The following is a 16,598-nucleotide window of genomic DNA, read 5'->3' as shown; positions in this document are numbered from 1 at the left end:
CGCCCTCGTTACCCTTTTCCATGGAATCCGCCGGGTTTGTGATCCCCTCCCTCCGTTTCTCAGCTTTCCGCAGACTCCGTCTCGTTTCTGTTAACGTCCCCGGCTTTGCTGGCGTGCGCGGGCGCTCGCTCGGGGCCGGGCCGCAGCACCGCGCTGTCCGCGGGGCTTTCGGTGCTCTCCACACCGCGCACGGATTTAGCGCTGCCCCTTCCAGGCGGATTTTAGCGACTGGGCAGAACCCCGGTGGGTTTTGTGGCCTTGCACCCCGCAGCAATGCCGGAGCCGGACGCGTTGTAGCGGCTGTTGCAGAGCGGTGCCGCAGACGAGCTGACCCCGAGCTCGTCCTTGTCACCGGGAGAAGGGACCACCCCAGCCCCCTCCTGTCCCCAGAAGGGATCACAGCCACGGTTCCACATGGGGCTGGTGGAAGAGCTGCTGGGGAAGTCGCTCTATCACACTTCATAACAACGCGGGACCACGTGCGCGTGTGGGACCGGGGCGCAGTGCGGGGCTCTGTGCGACTGTGGCCATGGCCTGGGGACATGTGGCACCTTGGGCATCGTGTGGGGCTGCTGTGTGGCACCATGTGGGGATGTGTGGGACCATGGACACGGTGTGGGGCTGTTGGTGCCAGGACAACATGTGGAGCTGTGTGACACCAGGACATCGTGTGGCACCTGGACACTGCGTGGGGCCATGTGGCACCAGGGCAACATGTGGTACCCAGGACACCATGTGGCACCAGGGGACTGGTGGGGCCATGTGGCATCAGGGCACCGTGTGGCACCAGAATGTCGTGTGGCATCAGGGCACCGTGTGGCACCAAAACACCATGTAGCACCTGGGCTCCGTGTGGTACCGGGACACTGTGTGGCACCGGGGCACAACGTGGCACCGGGGCTCTGTGTGGCACCCAGGCTCCACATGGCACCGGGGCTCAGTGTGGCACTAGAGCACCATGTGGCACCCGCACTCTGTGTGGCACCAAGGCTCAGTGTGGCACCCGGGCATCATGTAGAACCTGGGCTCCATGTGGCATCAGGACTCAATGTGGCACCAGGGCATCGTGTGGCACCAGGACACAATGTGGCACCAGGGCACAATGTGGCACCAGGGCATCGTGTGGCACCTGGCCATCATGTAGCACCAAGACACCGTGTGGCATCAAGACACCGTGTGGCACCCGGGCACTGTGTAGCACCAGGGCATCGTATGGCACCAGGACACAATGTTGTACCAGGGCACCATGTGGCACCAGGACCCAATGTGGCACCAGGACACCTTGTGGCACCAGGACACCTTGTGGCACCAGGGCATCGTGTGGCACCAGGACACAAAGTGGCACCAGGGCATCGTGTGGCACCAGGACACCGTGTGGCACCAGGGCACCGTGTGGCACCAGGACACAATGTGACACCAGGACACCTTGTGACACCAGGGCACCGTGTGACACCAGGGCACCGTGCGGCCCCCGCGCTCCGCGCGGCCCCGGGCCCGTCGCGCTCCCCGCGCTCCCCGGGCGCCGCCCCCGCCCTGCGGCCCCTCCCCTCCCCCGCCGCTTCCCGCGCTGCCCCCGGCGGCTCCCGCGGCGCTGACGCGCGGGGCGGGGCGGGGCGGGCGGCGCGTGACGCGGAGCCGCCGCCGCTGCTGCCGCTGCCGCCGGGGCTGGTGGCGGCGGCGGGGGCGGCGCAGCCCGCGCAGCGCAGCGGAGCACAGCGGAGCACAGCGCAGCGCAGAGCCGCGGCCATGCAGCGGCCACGGGCGGCCGCGCGCCGCTGAGCCCCCCGCGCCGCCGCCGCCATGAACTACCAGGGCGGGCCCGGGCAGAGCCCGCAGCAGCAGAGCCTGGCGGCGCCCGGCGGCCCCGTGCCGGTGCCGGGGCCCTCGGGGCCGCCGGCGGGCGGGCCGCCGCCGCCGCAGTTCGGCCTGTCCAACTCGGCCGCCATCCGCGCCGAGATCGGCCGCTTCGAGTCCGTGCACCCCAACATCTACGCCATCTACGACCTCATCGAGCGCGTGGAGGACCTGGCGCTGCAGAGCCAGATCCGCGAGCACGTCATCTCCATCGAGGGTGAGCCCCGGCGCGGCGGGCCCGTCCACGTCCCCGCCCCCGCGCTGCCGCAGCGCGGAGCGGAGCGGCGCGGGGAGCCCGCAGCGCCCGCAGCGCCGCCCCGCGGCCCCGCTGCCCCCCGCTGCCCCCCGCGGCCCCTCCGCGCGTGGCACGTGGCGTCCCGCGCGGGGGGCAGCGGCGGCGGGGCGGGAATCCCGGGATCCGCGTGGCCCCGTCTCGCGCCGCGGGAACAAAGGCCGCTCCGCGCGGCCGGCGGGGACACGGCCCCGGCCGAGGGAAGGGTTTTGCGAGCCCTCCGTGCCGCGATTTCCTGCCGCAGAAAGTCACTGGATTAATGGCATGCGATGATGCCGCGAAGGGAGGGATTCGCACGCAGGATCCCTGGTTGTGTCGGCCCGGCCAGCAGCCCCGTGGCCTGGGGCCGCGCCGGGAGCGTCGGGCTGACCCGTGCCGGGCCCCGGGCTGGGTCCCAGCCTTGGCAAGCGCCGCTGGGAGCAGCGGCCGGGCCGAGCCTGTCCCTCGTGCTCCCCGTGCGGCAGAGGAGGCTGCCCGTGCTCAGCCCTGTCACCGTGTGACGCCTGGGACCGTCCCCAGCGGCCCGCAGTGCCACCCTGCAGCCGGGCAGCCCCGCGGCTCCTCGTGCCTGCTGGCCCTGCGACTCCGTGCAGGCACCTCGGCCATCGCTGCCGGCCTCGCGGCTCCGCGCGGGCACCTCAGCCATCGCTGCCAGCCCCCGTGTGCGGCTGCCGCGGTGGCCGGGTCCCCGTCGGCGCCAGCGCCGCGCGCTGAGGTGGGTCTCTTAGCAACTCCGTGTGCCTGCCGCAGCGCCTGGCGCGTCCTCCCACGGCCGGGAGGGACGTGGGAGAGCAGAACCGCTCCATGTGCGAGCACGAGCGCCCGGCGCCGCTGCCCGTGGCGCGGCAGCCGCCCCGTTGGATCGGGACGGGGCGTCGGGAGCTGCCGCGCGGCGCAGGGCCCGGCAGCAGCGCCAGAGCCCGGCTCCCCCGGCGCCGTCGGCTGCTCTGAGCAGAGCCCTCTGCTCTGCTCGTTCCTGCCTCGATCCCTCCAGTGTTTCCAACCCTAATGCGAATGAGCAGGAGCCCTTCGGGCCCTCACCTTGCTGCACCCTCCCTACCTGCTGGGCATCGATTAGACGCGATCGCAGGAACACGCTCTGTGCTCCTGCAGGAGAAGGCAGTGCCCTGATGCATATGCATGAGAGGCTGGATTAGCAGTGGGATTAGTCAACCACTGGGGCAGCTTTGTCTAGGGAGATGTCACCTTTTCCTGAAGTGCCCACGTCTGCATCGTGTGTCGGCCTGGATGGGGACGGGGCTGGATTTTCTGCGCTTGTTTTCTGGTTCGGGAGATCGTGTTGTGATTGTGGCGGCTGCCTCTGCTCTTAAAGTCAGGGTCGTTGCCGGTGAAATCTGAAATCTAACTTGCTGTTTGAGTGCTTGACATGGCAAAACTTGTTCGTGTCCTTGTAGCAGATTCTTTCCTGGTAGGCAATTCCTTGGTTTTTAAAGGGAAGACAACACGGGTCGGTTCCTCCTTTGCAGTGGCACCGAAGGGCCCGGGGTGTTTTAGCCTCGAGCCCCGGCTCGCCAGCGCCGGATGGGAGAGGCCGTGCGGCCCGTGCTGCCGACGGCATTGCCGGAGAGACGGGGAAAGCCGGAATTCCGCTGGAGCGGGGCAGCCTGCGGCTCCGGGCAGGAACGAGCTCCCTGGTGAGCAGAGCTTGCAGTTAGTGACGGGGGTGAAGGTCGGGTCCAGGAGGGATGGTGGCCACGTGCTGGTGCAGCCCATCCACGCCGGGAAACGGGGCTTGTGTTGGGCTGCGGGGCGGGGGGAACCCGCTGCGTTTGGGTCTCCTCTCCATGAGACGCTGCAGCCAGAGCAGAGGCCGTTGGGCGTGAGGGCTGGGGAGCGTTTTTGGCTTCTGGCGTGAGGCCAAAGCCAGATGAATCCCAGGCAGGACCTGGTGGTTTGGGTAGTTTCTAACCCCAATCCGGGCGGATTTTCCCTCGGCCCCGGCACGCTCCGGGCGCGGGGCTCTGCGGAGGGCTGCGGAGGACCCCGGCAGCGGCGGCGCGGGGCTGCTCGGGGAGGACGGAGCGCGCGGGAGGACGGAGCGCGCGGAGGCGCCGGCCGCGTCCGGCAGGGCCTGCGGGATGTGGTTGGAAGCTCTTCCCCGCGTTGGCGTTTGCGCGTGCGGCTCACGGCCATGGTTTGGGAAGCGCTTGGACAGGGTGTCCAAGGCGGTGAGAGGACTCGGTGGCAGGAGCAGGGACCTCTCCGTATGGATAAGGGCAGTGGTAGTTACATGGGAGTGTCTCTTTTTCCCCTTTATTCGCACCCATGTGTCGCATTCCTAGCCCTGGCTTGGTTCCTCTTCCAGAAGCGTCTCCCGAAGAGGGTTTCCCCGGGAAGCGCTTCCTGGCCCGCCGGCCGCGCGGCTCCGGCTCCAGCTCCGCGGGGCGTTCGCCAGCAGGAGCGCGCGGCGGATCCGCCCTTCCCGCGCTCCGGAGGCGCTCCGCGGCGCTCCGGTCCCCGGCGTGCGCCCGGCCGAGGCGTTTGCTGCCAGATGCGCCGCTGGATCGCGGTGGATGCACCGCAGGATCGTGGTGGATGTGCCGCAGGATCGCGGTGGATGCGCCGCGGGATCGCGACGGATGCGCCGCGGGATCGCGACGGATGCGCCGCGGGATCGCGGTGGATGCGCCGCTGGATCGCGGTGGATGCGCCGCAGGATCGCGGTGGATGCGCCGCGGGATCGCGGTGGATGCGCCGCAGGATCGCGGTGGCTGTGCCGCGGGATCGCGGTGGATGCGCCGTGGGATCGCGGTGGATGCGCTGCGGGATCGCGGTGGCTGTGCCGCAGGATCGCGGTGGATGTGCCGCGGGATCGCGGTGGCTGTGCCGCAGGATCGCGTTGCGGGACCCGTTCGCGCTCTCCTGTTGGAGTCTTCCCTCGTCACTAGCCATCCCGCTGTTAATAATTAGCACCTGCTTTTTGATTTGCGTCTCGCAGACCCTGGTCTTCATCTGCACTTCTTGCTAAGACTGCGCCGTCCTTTGGTACTACAAATGTTTGTGTTTAAAGCCGCTTGTGCCAATTAATGAAGTCACTTTTCTGTCTCTATTTTTCTTTTTCTTATTTTCTGATCAGTTAAACAGGTTGAGCTTTGCCAGTCATTTTATTCTCTTCCAATATCATTTCTAAAGCTCTGTTCTGAATCCTTTTCCAGTGTCTTTTAAAATGGGTTCCTGACGCTGTGCCTGACAAAGCAAAGTATTGGAAGCAGTTGACATCCGGTGCAGTATCTCACCGAGGAAAATAGAAACGAAGTTAATTGGAGCCCTCCCGACTTCCTGCCCCGGCTCTGGGGGAACCCGCGTCCTGCCAGATTTTGCGACGGGTTCACCGGCATCTCCTTGCTCAGCTGAATCAGCCTCAAGCAAATTACACCCTTGGGGAAGGAGAGCGTTGTGCTTACGTAGCGCTTTCCCCGCTGATTCCACGAGCTCTGCAGAACTGTCCTGTTTGTGGGCGCTCGGAGCTTCCCGGCGCTCTGGAAAGCAGCAGCGGGGGCGGAGGGGGCCGGCCGGTCTCCACTTTGTCCAGGCGGGTCGGGGCTGTCCCGTTTGCTGGGAACAAGGTGCGGAGCAGCTGCACGGAGCGCAGGGAGGGAAGGCGGAGGAGCTGCGCGGGTCGGGAGCGGCTGCACGGAGCGCAGGGAGGGAAGGCGGAGGAGCTGCGCGGGTCGGGAGCGGCTGCACGGAGCGCAGGGAGGGAAGGCGGAGGAGCTGCGCGGGTCGTGGGTACCGTCTGTGTGTGCGGGAGGTGCTGCAGCTCCCAAGCAGAGACGGCCCCAGGAGGCTCCCCGGGGTGCTCTGGGGGTGCGGGTGCCTCAAGACGCCCCAGACCCCGCGCCGTCCCGGGCGCCCTCGGCTGGGGCAGCGGTGCCGCTTGGCCTCGTGCGCATCCCCGCGCGGTGCGGAGGGTGCGGAGCGGGGTCGGGGGCACGGGGACACCTCGGCCTGCAGCAGGGCCGCAGCGGGATGGGCCGGCGGCGCGGGGGCACGCGCGGGGGCACTGGGGTGCTGGGCACGCTGGGGCACACTGGGGTGCTGTTTCATGCGTGGGCGCTGGGGCGCGTTGGGGGACACTGGGGCACACTGGGGCGCACTGGGGCACATTGGGGCACCCTGGGGCACATTGGGGCACACTGGGGCACACTGGGGCTCACCCGGGCGCTGGGCGCGCTCTGCCTCCAAGCACCATTTTGGTGACATTTCAACGCGCGGCCCCCATGATTTGGAGTTGTGTTTGGCAGCTGCCATGCACAGGTGGGAGATGTGACAATTCCTACCCTTCGGAGCATGCGACTCGAAACCAAGGTCTTGTGCAAGAGCTGGAAAATCAGAAAAAGAAATTGTTCGATGCTCTGATAGACAGGAGCTGGGAGAGATGATGAAACTATAGCAGCAAGGCTGGAGGATGATGGTAATAGCTGATGATTGAGTAGGAAGAAGTTGCAGGTGTCATGGTGAGGGAAGAGGAGGCTTCTGGTGCTGAAGATCAAGAGTTTTGACAGTGTGGATGAAGAGAAGAGGATGGGACATGGAAGAATGCTGCAGAGAGACTGATTCTCGAGATCTAGATCTGGCCTGAGTGTGATCATCAGAGAATACTTCTGTGGCTGCAGCTTTGCAGCGGTTTGATCCAGCAGGAGTGTGGGTTGCTGGTGGAGGGGCAGTGGGTTTTCCTGCCCGTTCCTGGGCTCTGCGTCCTTTGGCCGGCGCGAGCGTTGACGTTGCTGCACGGAGAGCTGGGCCGGGCGGCTCCGTGGGGCCAGGCCCTCCGCCCGGCTCCGTGCTGGTGCAGCCTTCGGTTCCTCCTTGGTTCGTGATGCGACACACGGCACAAGGCGGCACAAGGAAGGAGAGAAAGGTGTGTGGTCAAGGATGGGTGGGACGGCAGAACAGACCCATCATCCGCTGCTTTGAAACACGTGCGAGGCAGCCGGTTTGCAGCAAACGTCCGTTTGCTCCGTGTCCTGACAGTGACAGCAGCTGGAAATGCCCGATGAGGGGTACAGGTAGCAACAGTGTGCGGCTGCAGGGAGCTTTCTCCGTGCGTTTGGGCAGACTTCAGTGATTTGGAGAACAGGGTCTTCCTGAGCCAGGCGTGGTTTCTGCGTGCTGATTAATCCTTGCTGGACCTCTCTCGCCCAGCTTCTTCAGTCTTCCTTGAACTAGCCTAAACTCTTGGCTTTAACAACTTCTGCCAGCAAGGAGTTTCATCGTTCACTACACACAGGATTTGGCTGATTTGGAGGGAGTTCTGCACCCTGCTTGGCCCTCTGAGCAGCGAGGTCCAGCTCATGGGGTCTGTGTCTGGATGAGGAAGCCTGCGGACGCAGAGGCAGGATCATCCCTTCTGGCCCTGCCTTTGGCCATGGCAGCTGCTGCCAGATTTTGTCTCTGCTCCGGCTTTGGTGGCTGGGGAACTGTCTGAAGAGGACGCACAGTCAGAAAAATTCGAGTGTAATTTGCCTTTAGAAAATAGTGCGAGTAGCTGATCTTGTCATTCCTTTCAGGAGGTTTTCTAGAGCTCTTTACAGAGCGTGTCTATTTTCTGTTGTATGTGCAGAGATCTCTGGAATCAGCTCCTGGACTTGCAGCTTGTCTGGAGTTTTGTGAGGATGAGGAGTAGATACATTTGTGGATCCGAGCGAGGCGCAGGCGGTGACGGGGCTCCCGGTTACTTTGCCGTGGGCCCTGGGCCTCCCGCGTGTCCCAGTGGGCGGTTGGTGGAGCAGCTCCCTCCATCCGTCCCGGCGGGCGGCAGCGCGGGGTGACGGCGTCGCGGGGTGACAGCGTCGCGGGGTGACGGTGTCGTGGGGTGACGGCGTCGCGGGGTGACGGCGTCGCGGGGTGACGGTCACGGCCCCCTCGAGCTTCGGAGGGAGCCTCGGCCTGGGGGCCGGTGCCGCAGCCGTGAGGGCGACGAGAGCTGCCCAAGAGCTCCCGCGGATGCAGCTTTCGGCCTCGGCCGGCTCCTTCCTGCCCCCTGCTCCGTGCCTCGCTGGGCAGGAGGGGGCTGTTTGCTGGGCCCCATGTCCCCACTTTGGTGGCCTTTGTTTTGAATCCTCCTCCAGGACCTTCTGCGGGCTGGAGCCTCCCCGTAGCAGCTGCCCGGGATGAGCACACTGCGTGTCTGCTTTACTGCTGCCTGCAGTGACCTGCACGGAGGTAGCGAGTGCGTTCTGCTTTCCTTCCCTTCCTGCAGCGCTCTGGGCATCCCTGGCAGCTGCGGCTCTGCATGTTCAGGTGGCTTTTCTGAAGCGTCGTGATACACAAGGACCCTTCTAAGGCAGAAGGGCTGAAAAACACCATAAAACACCCTACCCTGAGCGTGCTGCCCTGTCCAAGTGAGCTGCGTGACCACGTCCTGCATTTCTGTCTCTCTGCCCCTTCTGCCCCAGTGGCTTTCAAGCCCATTGCCCGGTTTCAGTGAGCCCGCAGAACCTGGCGTCTCAAATTCTCGCACGCTCTAGGAACACTGGTACCCGCAGAGAGGAGCGTGGCCGGGCTGGGGATGGAGCGCGGGGCCCTCGGTGCGGAGCCGGAGCCCAGGGCTCTGTGTGGAGGCCACGGCCGCTCGCGCTGCTGCCACCGGGCCGGCCCGGCCTCCCGTTGGTGCAGGGAGCTCCCGGGAGCCGATCCCTGCAGGAGCTGGGCAGGGACAGGGACAGGGACAGGGAAGGCGCCGGCCCCGGATGCTGCGCTGGAGTCTGCGCTCCTGAATCCTGCATCCGCGGACACGTGTGGACACCCACAGGACCTGCGGCAACGCGCGGAACTCGTGACAGGGAGCGCGCAGAGGTCGCTAGAAAACACATGAGCGGATAATGTCTTCCCGTTGCCCAGCGTGTGGCCGGGACTCGCCGGCGTTCCTGCATCCGACCCCGATGGCGCCCTGCCAAGGGGATGCATCCCGGCGCTGCAGCGGCTGCCTCGGTGACTCACTGCAGCAGCTCTCGCCCTAGGTTATGTCTGGTATCTTGTTCTGTGCGTGTAATCCGCGGGGTGATGAAATCTGCTCGGTCATGGAGAGCGCTGCGCCCGGGTCGCTGGTAACCGCCTCTGAAATCCTCCCTGTGCAAAGCCAGGGCTGCAGCCCCGCGGGGCTGGGAGCCACCGGCCTCGGTTTCTCCTCTCCTGTCTGAGGTTGATGCAAGAGGCGATGTGGGCTGTCAGATCCTGACGCTCGTTCCCTGTAGCGTGTTTATTTGCTCCCTTGCTTCCTGCTGTTGTTTTTGGGCTGTTTTTGCTGCTTAGCGCAGCAGTGGTTCCTGTGCTCCGTTCAGAGGGTTTAGCTGTGTCCTGGGGCCTCTCGCGCGTCTCTTCCGCAGGCCCCGGCGCCTCGGCGGTGGCGCGGGGATGCGTGCAGGAAGCGGAGCCCCGGCGGCGGCCGCGGCTCTCCCCGGGCACCGTTCTGCGCCGCGGGGCTCGAGGCGCTCCGAGGATCCTGCAGTTCGGCACCGATGAGGACTGATTCTGCTTCTCCTGCTACTGTTGGTTTTATTTATTTCTTTTCTCACTACAGTCGCACCATTAAGTTCCTCCTGCGGTAGCTGCTGTGAAAAACGCAGAGCACAAGGAGGGTCTTTGCTGCAGAGATGCTGCAGTTTGTCTCAGCGGTGGGAGGCAGATGGTGGAGCGAGCGGCGGGCGCGTGGAGGCGGCAGAGCGGCGCGGGCGGCGCGGGCAGCGCCGGCACGGGCTCAACGCGGCGCTCGTCGTCCTCGGGAGGGTCCTGCGGCCCCTGCTGCGTGCAGAGGCAACGCAGGGCTGCGAGGAGCAATCCGAAAGAGGGTGACAAAGAAGGTTCGGGTTGTTTACAGGAGGCGCTTTTCACACGTGAGGTACAAGTGAGAGAAAATAGAGATGTTTACTGGAAATTTAACAGCGGGGAAATGGAGATGGCTGTCGCGGTTTGGGAGGGAGATGAGCCAGCGTTTCCGTGCTGGAGAAAAGCCGGTTGTTAATGTGCTGAGTAGTTTGGGGAAGGTTAAGACAAACAGAGCTTGCTTTAGATGTGACAGAAGAGGAGGACCCAGAGAGGGCTGCAGAGGCAGGGCCGGCCTGCTTGCAAAAAGAGAGGATAGGGGATGTGTTTCAGAGGAGCGTTCCGAGTTAGCACGGCTGAGGTGGGAGTTTGTTAGATGTGAGCAACGTTTTTGGAGGGGGAAGGGTGCGTAGTAATCAGCGTAGGGTGGAGGCCTCTGCGCTTTGGCTATGTGGGTAGGTAGGAAGGGCTGCAACTCTTACAGCTCTGCTAGGGTCTAGCGACATTTTTTGTTTTGTATGCAAGAAAAAATCAGGGTTTGCAGGGACCAGGAGCGGTCAGACGTTAAGGTCGCTGCAGCAGCGCCCGAGCTGCGTCCCTGGTGGCCGGGCAGGATAGGAGGGATGTCCAGGTGGACCAAGGGATGTCCAGGTGGACCAAGGGATGTCCAGGTGGACCAAGGGATGTCCACAATCAGCGGGCAATGAGGGCTCGAGGGAAGAGGGGACGACGCTGAGAGTGCTGGGGCAGGTGAGGAGCTCTTTGGTCGTGGGGCTTGAGCTCGTGGCTACACACTCGAAATGCTGGGAGGGGGAGATGAGCTGAGGCTTCATTTTGGACAGGAGGCAGTCCAGGAATAGAAAGGCAGAACTATGAATCATCAGGAGAGATGATTTTGAATCAGCAAGGAAGACTAGCCGAGGAAGCATGAAGGGAGAAAAGGTGCTATGGGCAGAGCCACGTGAGACCCCTGCAAAATGCAGCAGAGCTCTAAGGACGAGGAGGGTCTTTGCTGAGGCCGGGGAACAGCAGCAGAGAACCAGGATGAGGAGCAAGCCGAGAGAAGAACTGCAGGGGCCGGAGACGGGAAGGTGTCGTGGCCGCCGTGTTCCTGAGGGAGAAGCTGGCAGGGCCAGAGGACCACAGAAGGTGACCTTAAGTGAGGAATAACCATGTAGAATTATAGAACAAATACAAGCGGAAAGGACAATGCGAGGTGGCTTACAGCGTCCTGCCCGGGGCGAGCTCCATTGTTCGTGACAAACGTTGGTGTAAGCAGCTTCCACAAGAGCTGCCAGCACCCAAAGCCTGCCCAGGAAACCCCTTCCAGCGTTCAACCGTGCTCTTCCTCGGAGAGTCTGTCCTGGGTCTAACCTGAATCCGCTCTGCTCCCAGTTTTAGCTGGTCAAGAACAAAGAAAACAGATTGTTCCCGCGTTCTTTGCAACAGCCTCTTCTGTATTTGAGAACTATTGTGGAACCTTCTTTTCAGGCCTAATCGCGTCACTTCTGGTTGTTCTGCATACATCACGTTTTCCAGGCCCATGTTCGGCTCCTCCGAAGGCCCTGCCGTGATCCCGGCCCTCCCGACGGGAGGTCCCGGCGGCGGCGCGAGGCCGTTCCGCGCGGCTCCGTCTCCCTGCGCACGATCCATGAACGAGGGCGCTCCGCATTCCTGCTGCCTTGTGGGCTCCTTTAGAATCCTGGAATCATTGTGATTGGAAAAGACCTTCGGATCATCGAGCCCAACCGTAAGGCCCTCGGTATCGTGCCTGTTGAACCATGTCCATGAGCACCTCAGCTTTTTCTCCATGAGGACTCCCAAGTTCTTCTCTGCAGAGCTGCTTCCCTGCAGGTCAGCCCCCAGCCCGCGCTGGTGCACGGGATTGTTCCTCCCTACGTCCTTTAAATCTGCCTCTGCCCAGGCCCTCAACGTTGTTGCTTGGAAATTCAGGCCTTTTGGACAGTTTCTCCTTTTTGACAAAGCCATTTGGGATTCAAAACCTTGAATTCTCTCTTAGTTTCATGGCGTCTGCAAATTCCATAAGCAAACTAATAAATATCTCCTTTGCTGATAGGAAGCCTGGAAGAGCTTTGCCTGGCAGAAACCTTTCCCGATCCGCGGTGACCGCGCAGGCCGGGCTGCGGGGCCGGTTCCGGGGCTGGCGCCGCGTGTCGCGCCGCGCGCCTGGCGCTGCTCCTCGCTGCTCCTCGCTGCTCCTCGCTGCTCCTCGCGGCTCCTCGCCGCTCCTCGCTGCTCCGTGCTGCGCCGCGCGCTCGGCTGGGCTGCAACGTGGGGACTGTGCGGAAAAGGGCCCAAACGGCCTCGTCCGGGTGCTGCCGCTGCGGGGCCTTCCTGCTGCTGGAGCGGATCAGCCTTTCTCGTGCTGTTACTTTTGTTGCTGATGTACCTACAAATGCTTCTTAGCTTTGCTGGTTGTTGCTAGTTGCCTCTCATTCTGTGTGTAGCTGTTCTGGGTTTAGTTTGTGATGCTGATGCCAGTCTTTTATATTTATCCTGATTAATCTGACCCAATTTCCACTTCCACACGCCTGTTTTTGGTGTCTGACACCAGTAAGAAGCTCCTGTGATGCAGCCATTTGGTTGGTCCTTTGCAAGGGGTGATTTCTGCCTGTACCGTTGGCATTGCTGCCTTCGCCCTGCACGTGCGTGTCCAGGGCTGCTCTGGAGCCCCGTTCTCACTGTGCCGGGGTCGATGGAGAGGTGAAGCGGCACCGGCCCCGCATTGCCCCGGGGTGCTCTGCTCGTTCCCGGCTGCCAGATGGATATTGAGCCGCTGGTCGCTACCCTGCGCCTGCTGCGCTCGCCGTTTGTCTAATTGTGCTTGTCCAGCCCATGTTTACCAGGGCCTGTTGCCTTGCGAGGCCGCCTGCTCGGCCGTGCGTGACCTGCCCTTAGGAAATGCGCGTTGACCGTCCTGGTGACCTGCACGGGACCCGGGCACCCCACTTGCATTGACTGTCCCGGTGCCCCGTGTGCGCTCCGGGCCGCGCAGGACCCAGGTACCCACTCGTGTTGACCGTCCTGGTGCCCCGCACAGGACCCAGGTACCCACTCGTGTTGACCGTCCCGGTGCCCCGCGTGCTCCGGGCTCCCCCGTTGCTTTTCAGAGAACTGATGTCAAGGCAAAGAGCTTGTGGTTACCTGAGGGAGCCGGTGTGTTCAGTTCTGGGTGCCAGGATAACTTCCCTTCATTGCAGCTATTTCTGGGGATTTCTGTTATTCTGATATTTATAGAAATTATTGTAAGCAGGAACGAGATCTCTTCTGCGCATCCCTCCAAGACCTTTACATCCATTTTTTTTCATGCCCTTTGAGTTAAAATCATGCTGTTTTAGCATCATTCTTTGTTTGTTTTTGTTTTGTTTTGGTGAGTGAATTTCAAAGTTTGCGTTTGTCTTCTATGTGCTCTGGATCTATCAGCCCACTTATTTTAAAGACCCCAGCAAGCGTGCTGTAACAATACTCATACCGTCTGGTGTTTGCTCCAGGTATTTTTTACTGTGTCCATTCTGTAGCAGCTGTGTAGTGTTGCATTAATTTTTCATCACAATTTGCAAAGCTGCTTCCTCTTGTACTTAGCACTGTCAAACGTCTTTTTTTCCTGAAGCCTTTAGCTTCCTATACCAATTCTGTGTGCTTCCTATGTTCAACATTATATTGACTTCTGTTTCCTCCTCTTTCCTTTCCCATTTGTTACTCTGTTGTTTTTCTATTTTAGATGTTATTAACCTCTAAGCTATTTCAGGTCTTTTAGTCAAATTGCTTTCTGGCTTTTGTTTATAGAACGATGGCTTTTTGGCTATGTGATAAATTGTCATGAAAATTAAAACAAAACAATTTCCCCAAACAAGCAACCCAACCCAAACGTGCAATGAGAACCCCCATTCCCCCACGCAGGAGGTTTCCACAGAGGCGTTCCTGTTGCCGGCGGGGAGCAGGGATGGGGATGAGCTTGGGGCGCAGGCGCGTGCCGGCTGCCGGCCCGTGCCCGGGCGCTTGGGCCACGCGCGCTCGGGGCCGCCGGCAACCGCCGCCTTCCCGCTCCCTCGGCGGCCCCGCGGGCGGACGGGACCCCTGGGGCGTCCCTTATGTCCCCTCAGCGGATGGGACCCCTGGGCTGTCCCCTCAGCGAACAGGACCCCTGGGCTGTCCCTTCAGTGGATGGGACCCCTGGGCTGTCCCTTCAGCGGATGGGCTCCCGCCGCTCCGCGGGGCCCGGGGACAGGCGCTTCCCTCCCCGATGTTGGGGACCCGCTGGGTGACAGGGAGCCCCGTGTGGGTCCCCGGGCTGGAGCTGCTCTCGCTTGTTCTGGAGCTGCTGCCGGGGCCCTGTCCCTGCCCTTCCTGGGGTGCCAGCCTGTGAGCTGGACGTGCCCGCTGATCCTCACAAAGGTGGTTGTTACAGCCGCTGCCGTGTGCTCCGTTGTCACCGGGATTAACTGGGGGAAGGAGCTGAAATCCTGTCCACAGCTCACGGTCCCACCACCCCGTCAGAAATGGTGAGGACGGATCGTGGCCATCGCACCTTGTCCTTGGTGCGTTTTGGCTGGCGCTGCAGCGAGCAGCCGCGGTGGCGGCAGCATTCCCTGCCGGCACGGCCGTGCTCTCTGTGCGGGAGGATCCAGCCGTTGGCTCCGCTCGCGCTTGCCGGGCTCCGCGTGCTCCAGCTCCGGCTCCGAGAGGCGCCTCCGGCCGCCCAGGCTCGCAGCCGCCCGCGGAGCCCCGTGTCCCCCGCTCTCCTTGAGCTAATTGCGCCGGTCCCAAACCGCAGCGGAGGATGCCCGATTTAGGTGGCACACTAAAATACCTGTGCAGTTAATGAGATCTTATTATACTGACTGCTTAAGTAGGTGGCGCGGGGCAGCAGTTTCCTCGCGCTGCGGGGGCAGCAGCCGTGCAGTGACCTGGCCCGGGCAGGGTGGCCTCAGCCTGTCCAGGAGGGCCGGTGCCGCTGGGTCCCGGCTGCGTTCGGGGGGTCCCGGCTGTGTTCACGGAGTGTCTGTGCATGCGGCCCGGCCCCGGCACAGCCTGGCGGCTACGGCAGCACCCGGCAGCACCTGGGGCCCACGCGGCGGCCGGCAGACCCTGCGCCGGCACCGCCGGGGCCGTCGTGTTAACCCTGCTGGGTCTCTGCGTGCGCGGCCCGCGGTGACTCGGCCAGTCCCCAGCGGTGACTCAGCCTGCAGCCTCCCCGTGCGGCCCCGCGCGGCCGAGCTGCTGAGGGACAGGGCCCCGCCGTCCTGCGGGGACGCCGGGCGAGCCCCGCTCTGCTGAGGGACAGGGCCCCGCCGTCCTGCGGGGACGCCGGGCCAGCCCCGCGCTGCGGCGGGCGCAGGGACCCGCGGGGAGCAGGAGGGAGCAGCCACGCGTGCGGCAGCCGGCCCGGCTCCCTGCTCGGTGCCACGGGTACTGAGGAGCCAGCGCGGGCACGGAGGGACCCCGGGTGGGTTAGCCCTACTGGGTGCCCCCGCGGCACCTCTGTGGCATCAGGACGCCTTGGTGGGCAGCTGCATGGAGCAGCGGGATGGGCAGTGGGATGGGCAGCAGGGCTCGGGATGTGGGTGGGACGGGCGGCAGGACACGGGCAGGATGGGCAGCAGGGCTCAGGATGCAGGTGGGACGGATGGCAGGACGGGCAGGATGGGCAGCGGGGCTCGGGATGCGGGTGGGATGGATGGCAGGACGGTTGGCAGGGCTGGGCGCGCGGAGCCCCGCGGACGCCCCGTGCAGGCGCCTGCCCGGGCGCTCCTCTCCGCAGGGGTCTCGGGCGGGCGGGCGGCTGTCCCCGTGTCCCTGTGGTCGAGGCCCTATCCAGCAGGGCAGAGCGCTGAGGAATGCGCCTGGGATTGTGGCAGGAATGTGGCTCGCGGCCACGTTTCCGATGCCTGCAAGCACGCGCGAGGCAGCAGATAAGGTGCGCTACATTTAGCGGCGTTCGGCGAGTTTCTTATCGTTCGTTACCCGCCAGCTGCTTCCTGCCCCTTGCAGTGGGCTCGTCCAGGCTGCACCGACGGGCACTTTGCTCGCTGGAGGTGACGAACCCCAGGAATCCGGCTGTGCCTGGTGTCCGCAGCCTCCCTGGCAGCGTCAGTCATTGCTGGTGCTGGCACCAGGGCCCTTGGAGCGCAGGCCGGGGCTGCGGACACGGTGTCCCCGTGCTGTGCAGGGCAGAGCAGCGTCTCCTTCCCTGCCGTTCTGGGACCTAGACCCGCGTTCCCTGCGCGCTCGCACGGGGGCTGCTCTCCCGAGCGCACCGAGATCCATCCCGACGGCCTCGGTGCCGCCGCCGGGGCCGTGGCCTGCAGTGCTCCGCGCTGCAAACCCGGCCTGCGTGTTTGGGACACTGGGCGATCCTCAGCTGTGGTGTCTGCAAGGGCTCGTGGCCGTGGGGCGGGTTGATGCTGGACGGGGCAGCCCTCTGGTTGTGCTGGTGATTAGCGCCCTGGCTCCACGCTGCTTCCTTCTCCTTGGCCGTAGCCGGCGCAGGGCTTTGCTGCGGCAGGTCAGGGATGAGGCATCGGCTCCTCTTGTGCGCAGCTGATGTTTGTGTTAGTGCCTGGAGCACCCGTAACTTGCTGGGTGACTCACAAGCACAGGAAGGCCCTTCCTCCCGCTGAGTGTTAGGGAAGCCTTGGTCAGCAGA

At 63.6% G+C, this 16,598-nt stretch overlaps 2 protein-coding genes across 3 annotated transcripts in view; one reads left to right on the top strand and one right to left on the bottom strand.

The window, feature by feature from the left end:
- Positions 1-16,598, bottom strand: part of LRRC61 (leucine rich repeat containing 61) — a 275,533-nt gene that overhangs the window by 209,069 nt on the left and 49,866 nt on the right. The window lies entirely within an intron of this gene.
- The window catches only part of AGAP3 (ArfGAP with GTPase domain, ankyrin repeat and PH domain 3), a 113,497-nt gene continuing 98,699 nt past the window's right edge, over positions 1,801-16,598 (top strand). For both annotated transcript variants that reach the window (XM_088519951.1, XM_088519952.1), the window contains exon 1: positions 1,801-2,071. In XM_088519951.1, the coding sequence (XP_088376077.1) occupies positions 1,801-2,071 (271 nt within the window). The remainder of the gene's footprint in view (positions 2,072-16,598) is intronic.

This window comes from Tinamus guttatus, unplaced genomic scaffold (assembly GCF_059628265.1).
Source record: "Tinamus guttatus ecotype Peru unplaced genomic scaffold, ASM5962826v1 Tinamus_guttatus_pri_ptg000078l, whole genome shotgun sequence".
NCBI lineage: Eukaryota > Metazoa > Chordata > Aves > Tinamiformes > Tinamidae > Tinamus > Tinamus guttatus.
This window is presented reverse-complemented; position numbering and strand designations above follow the sequence as displayed.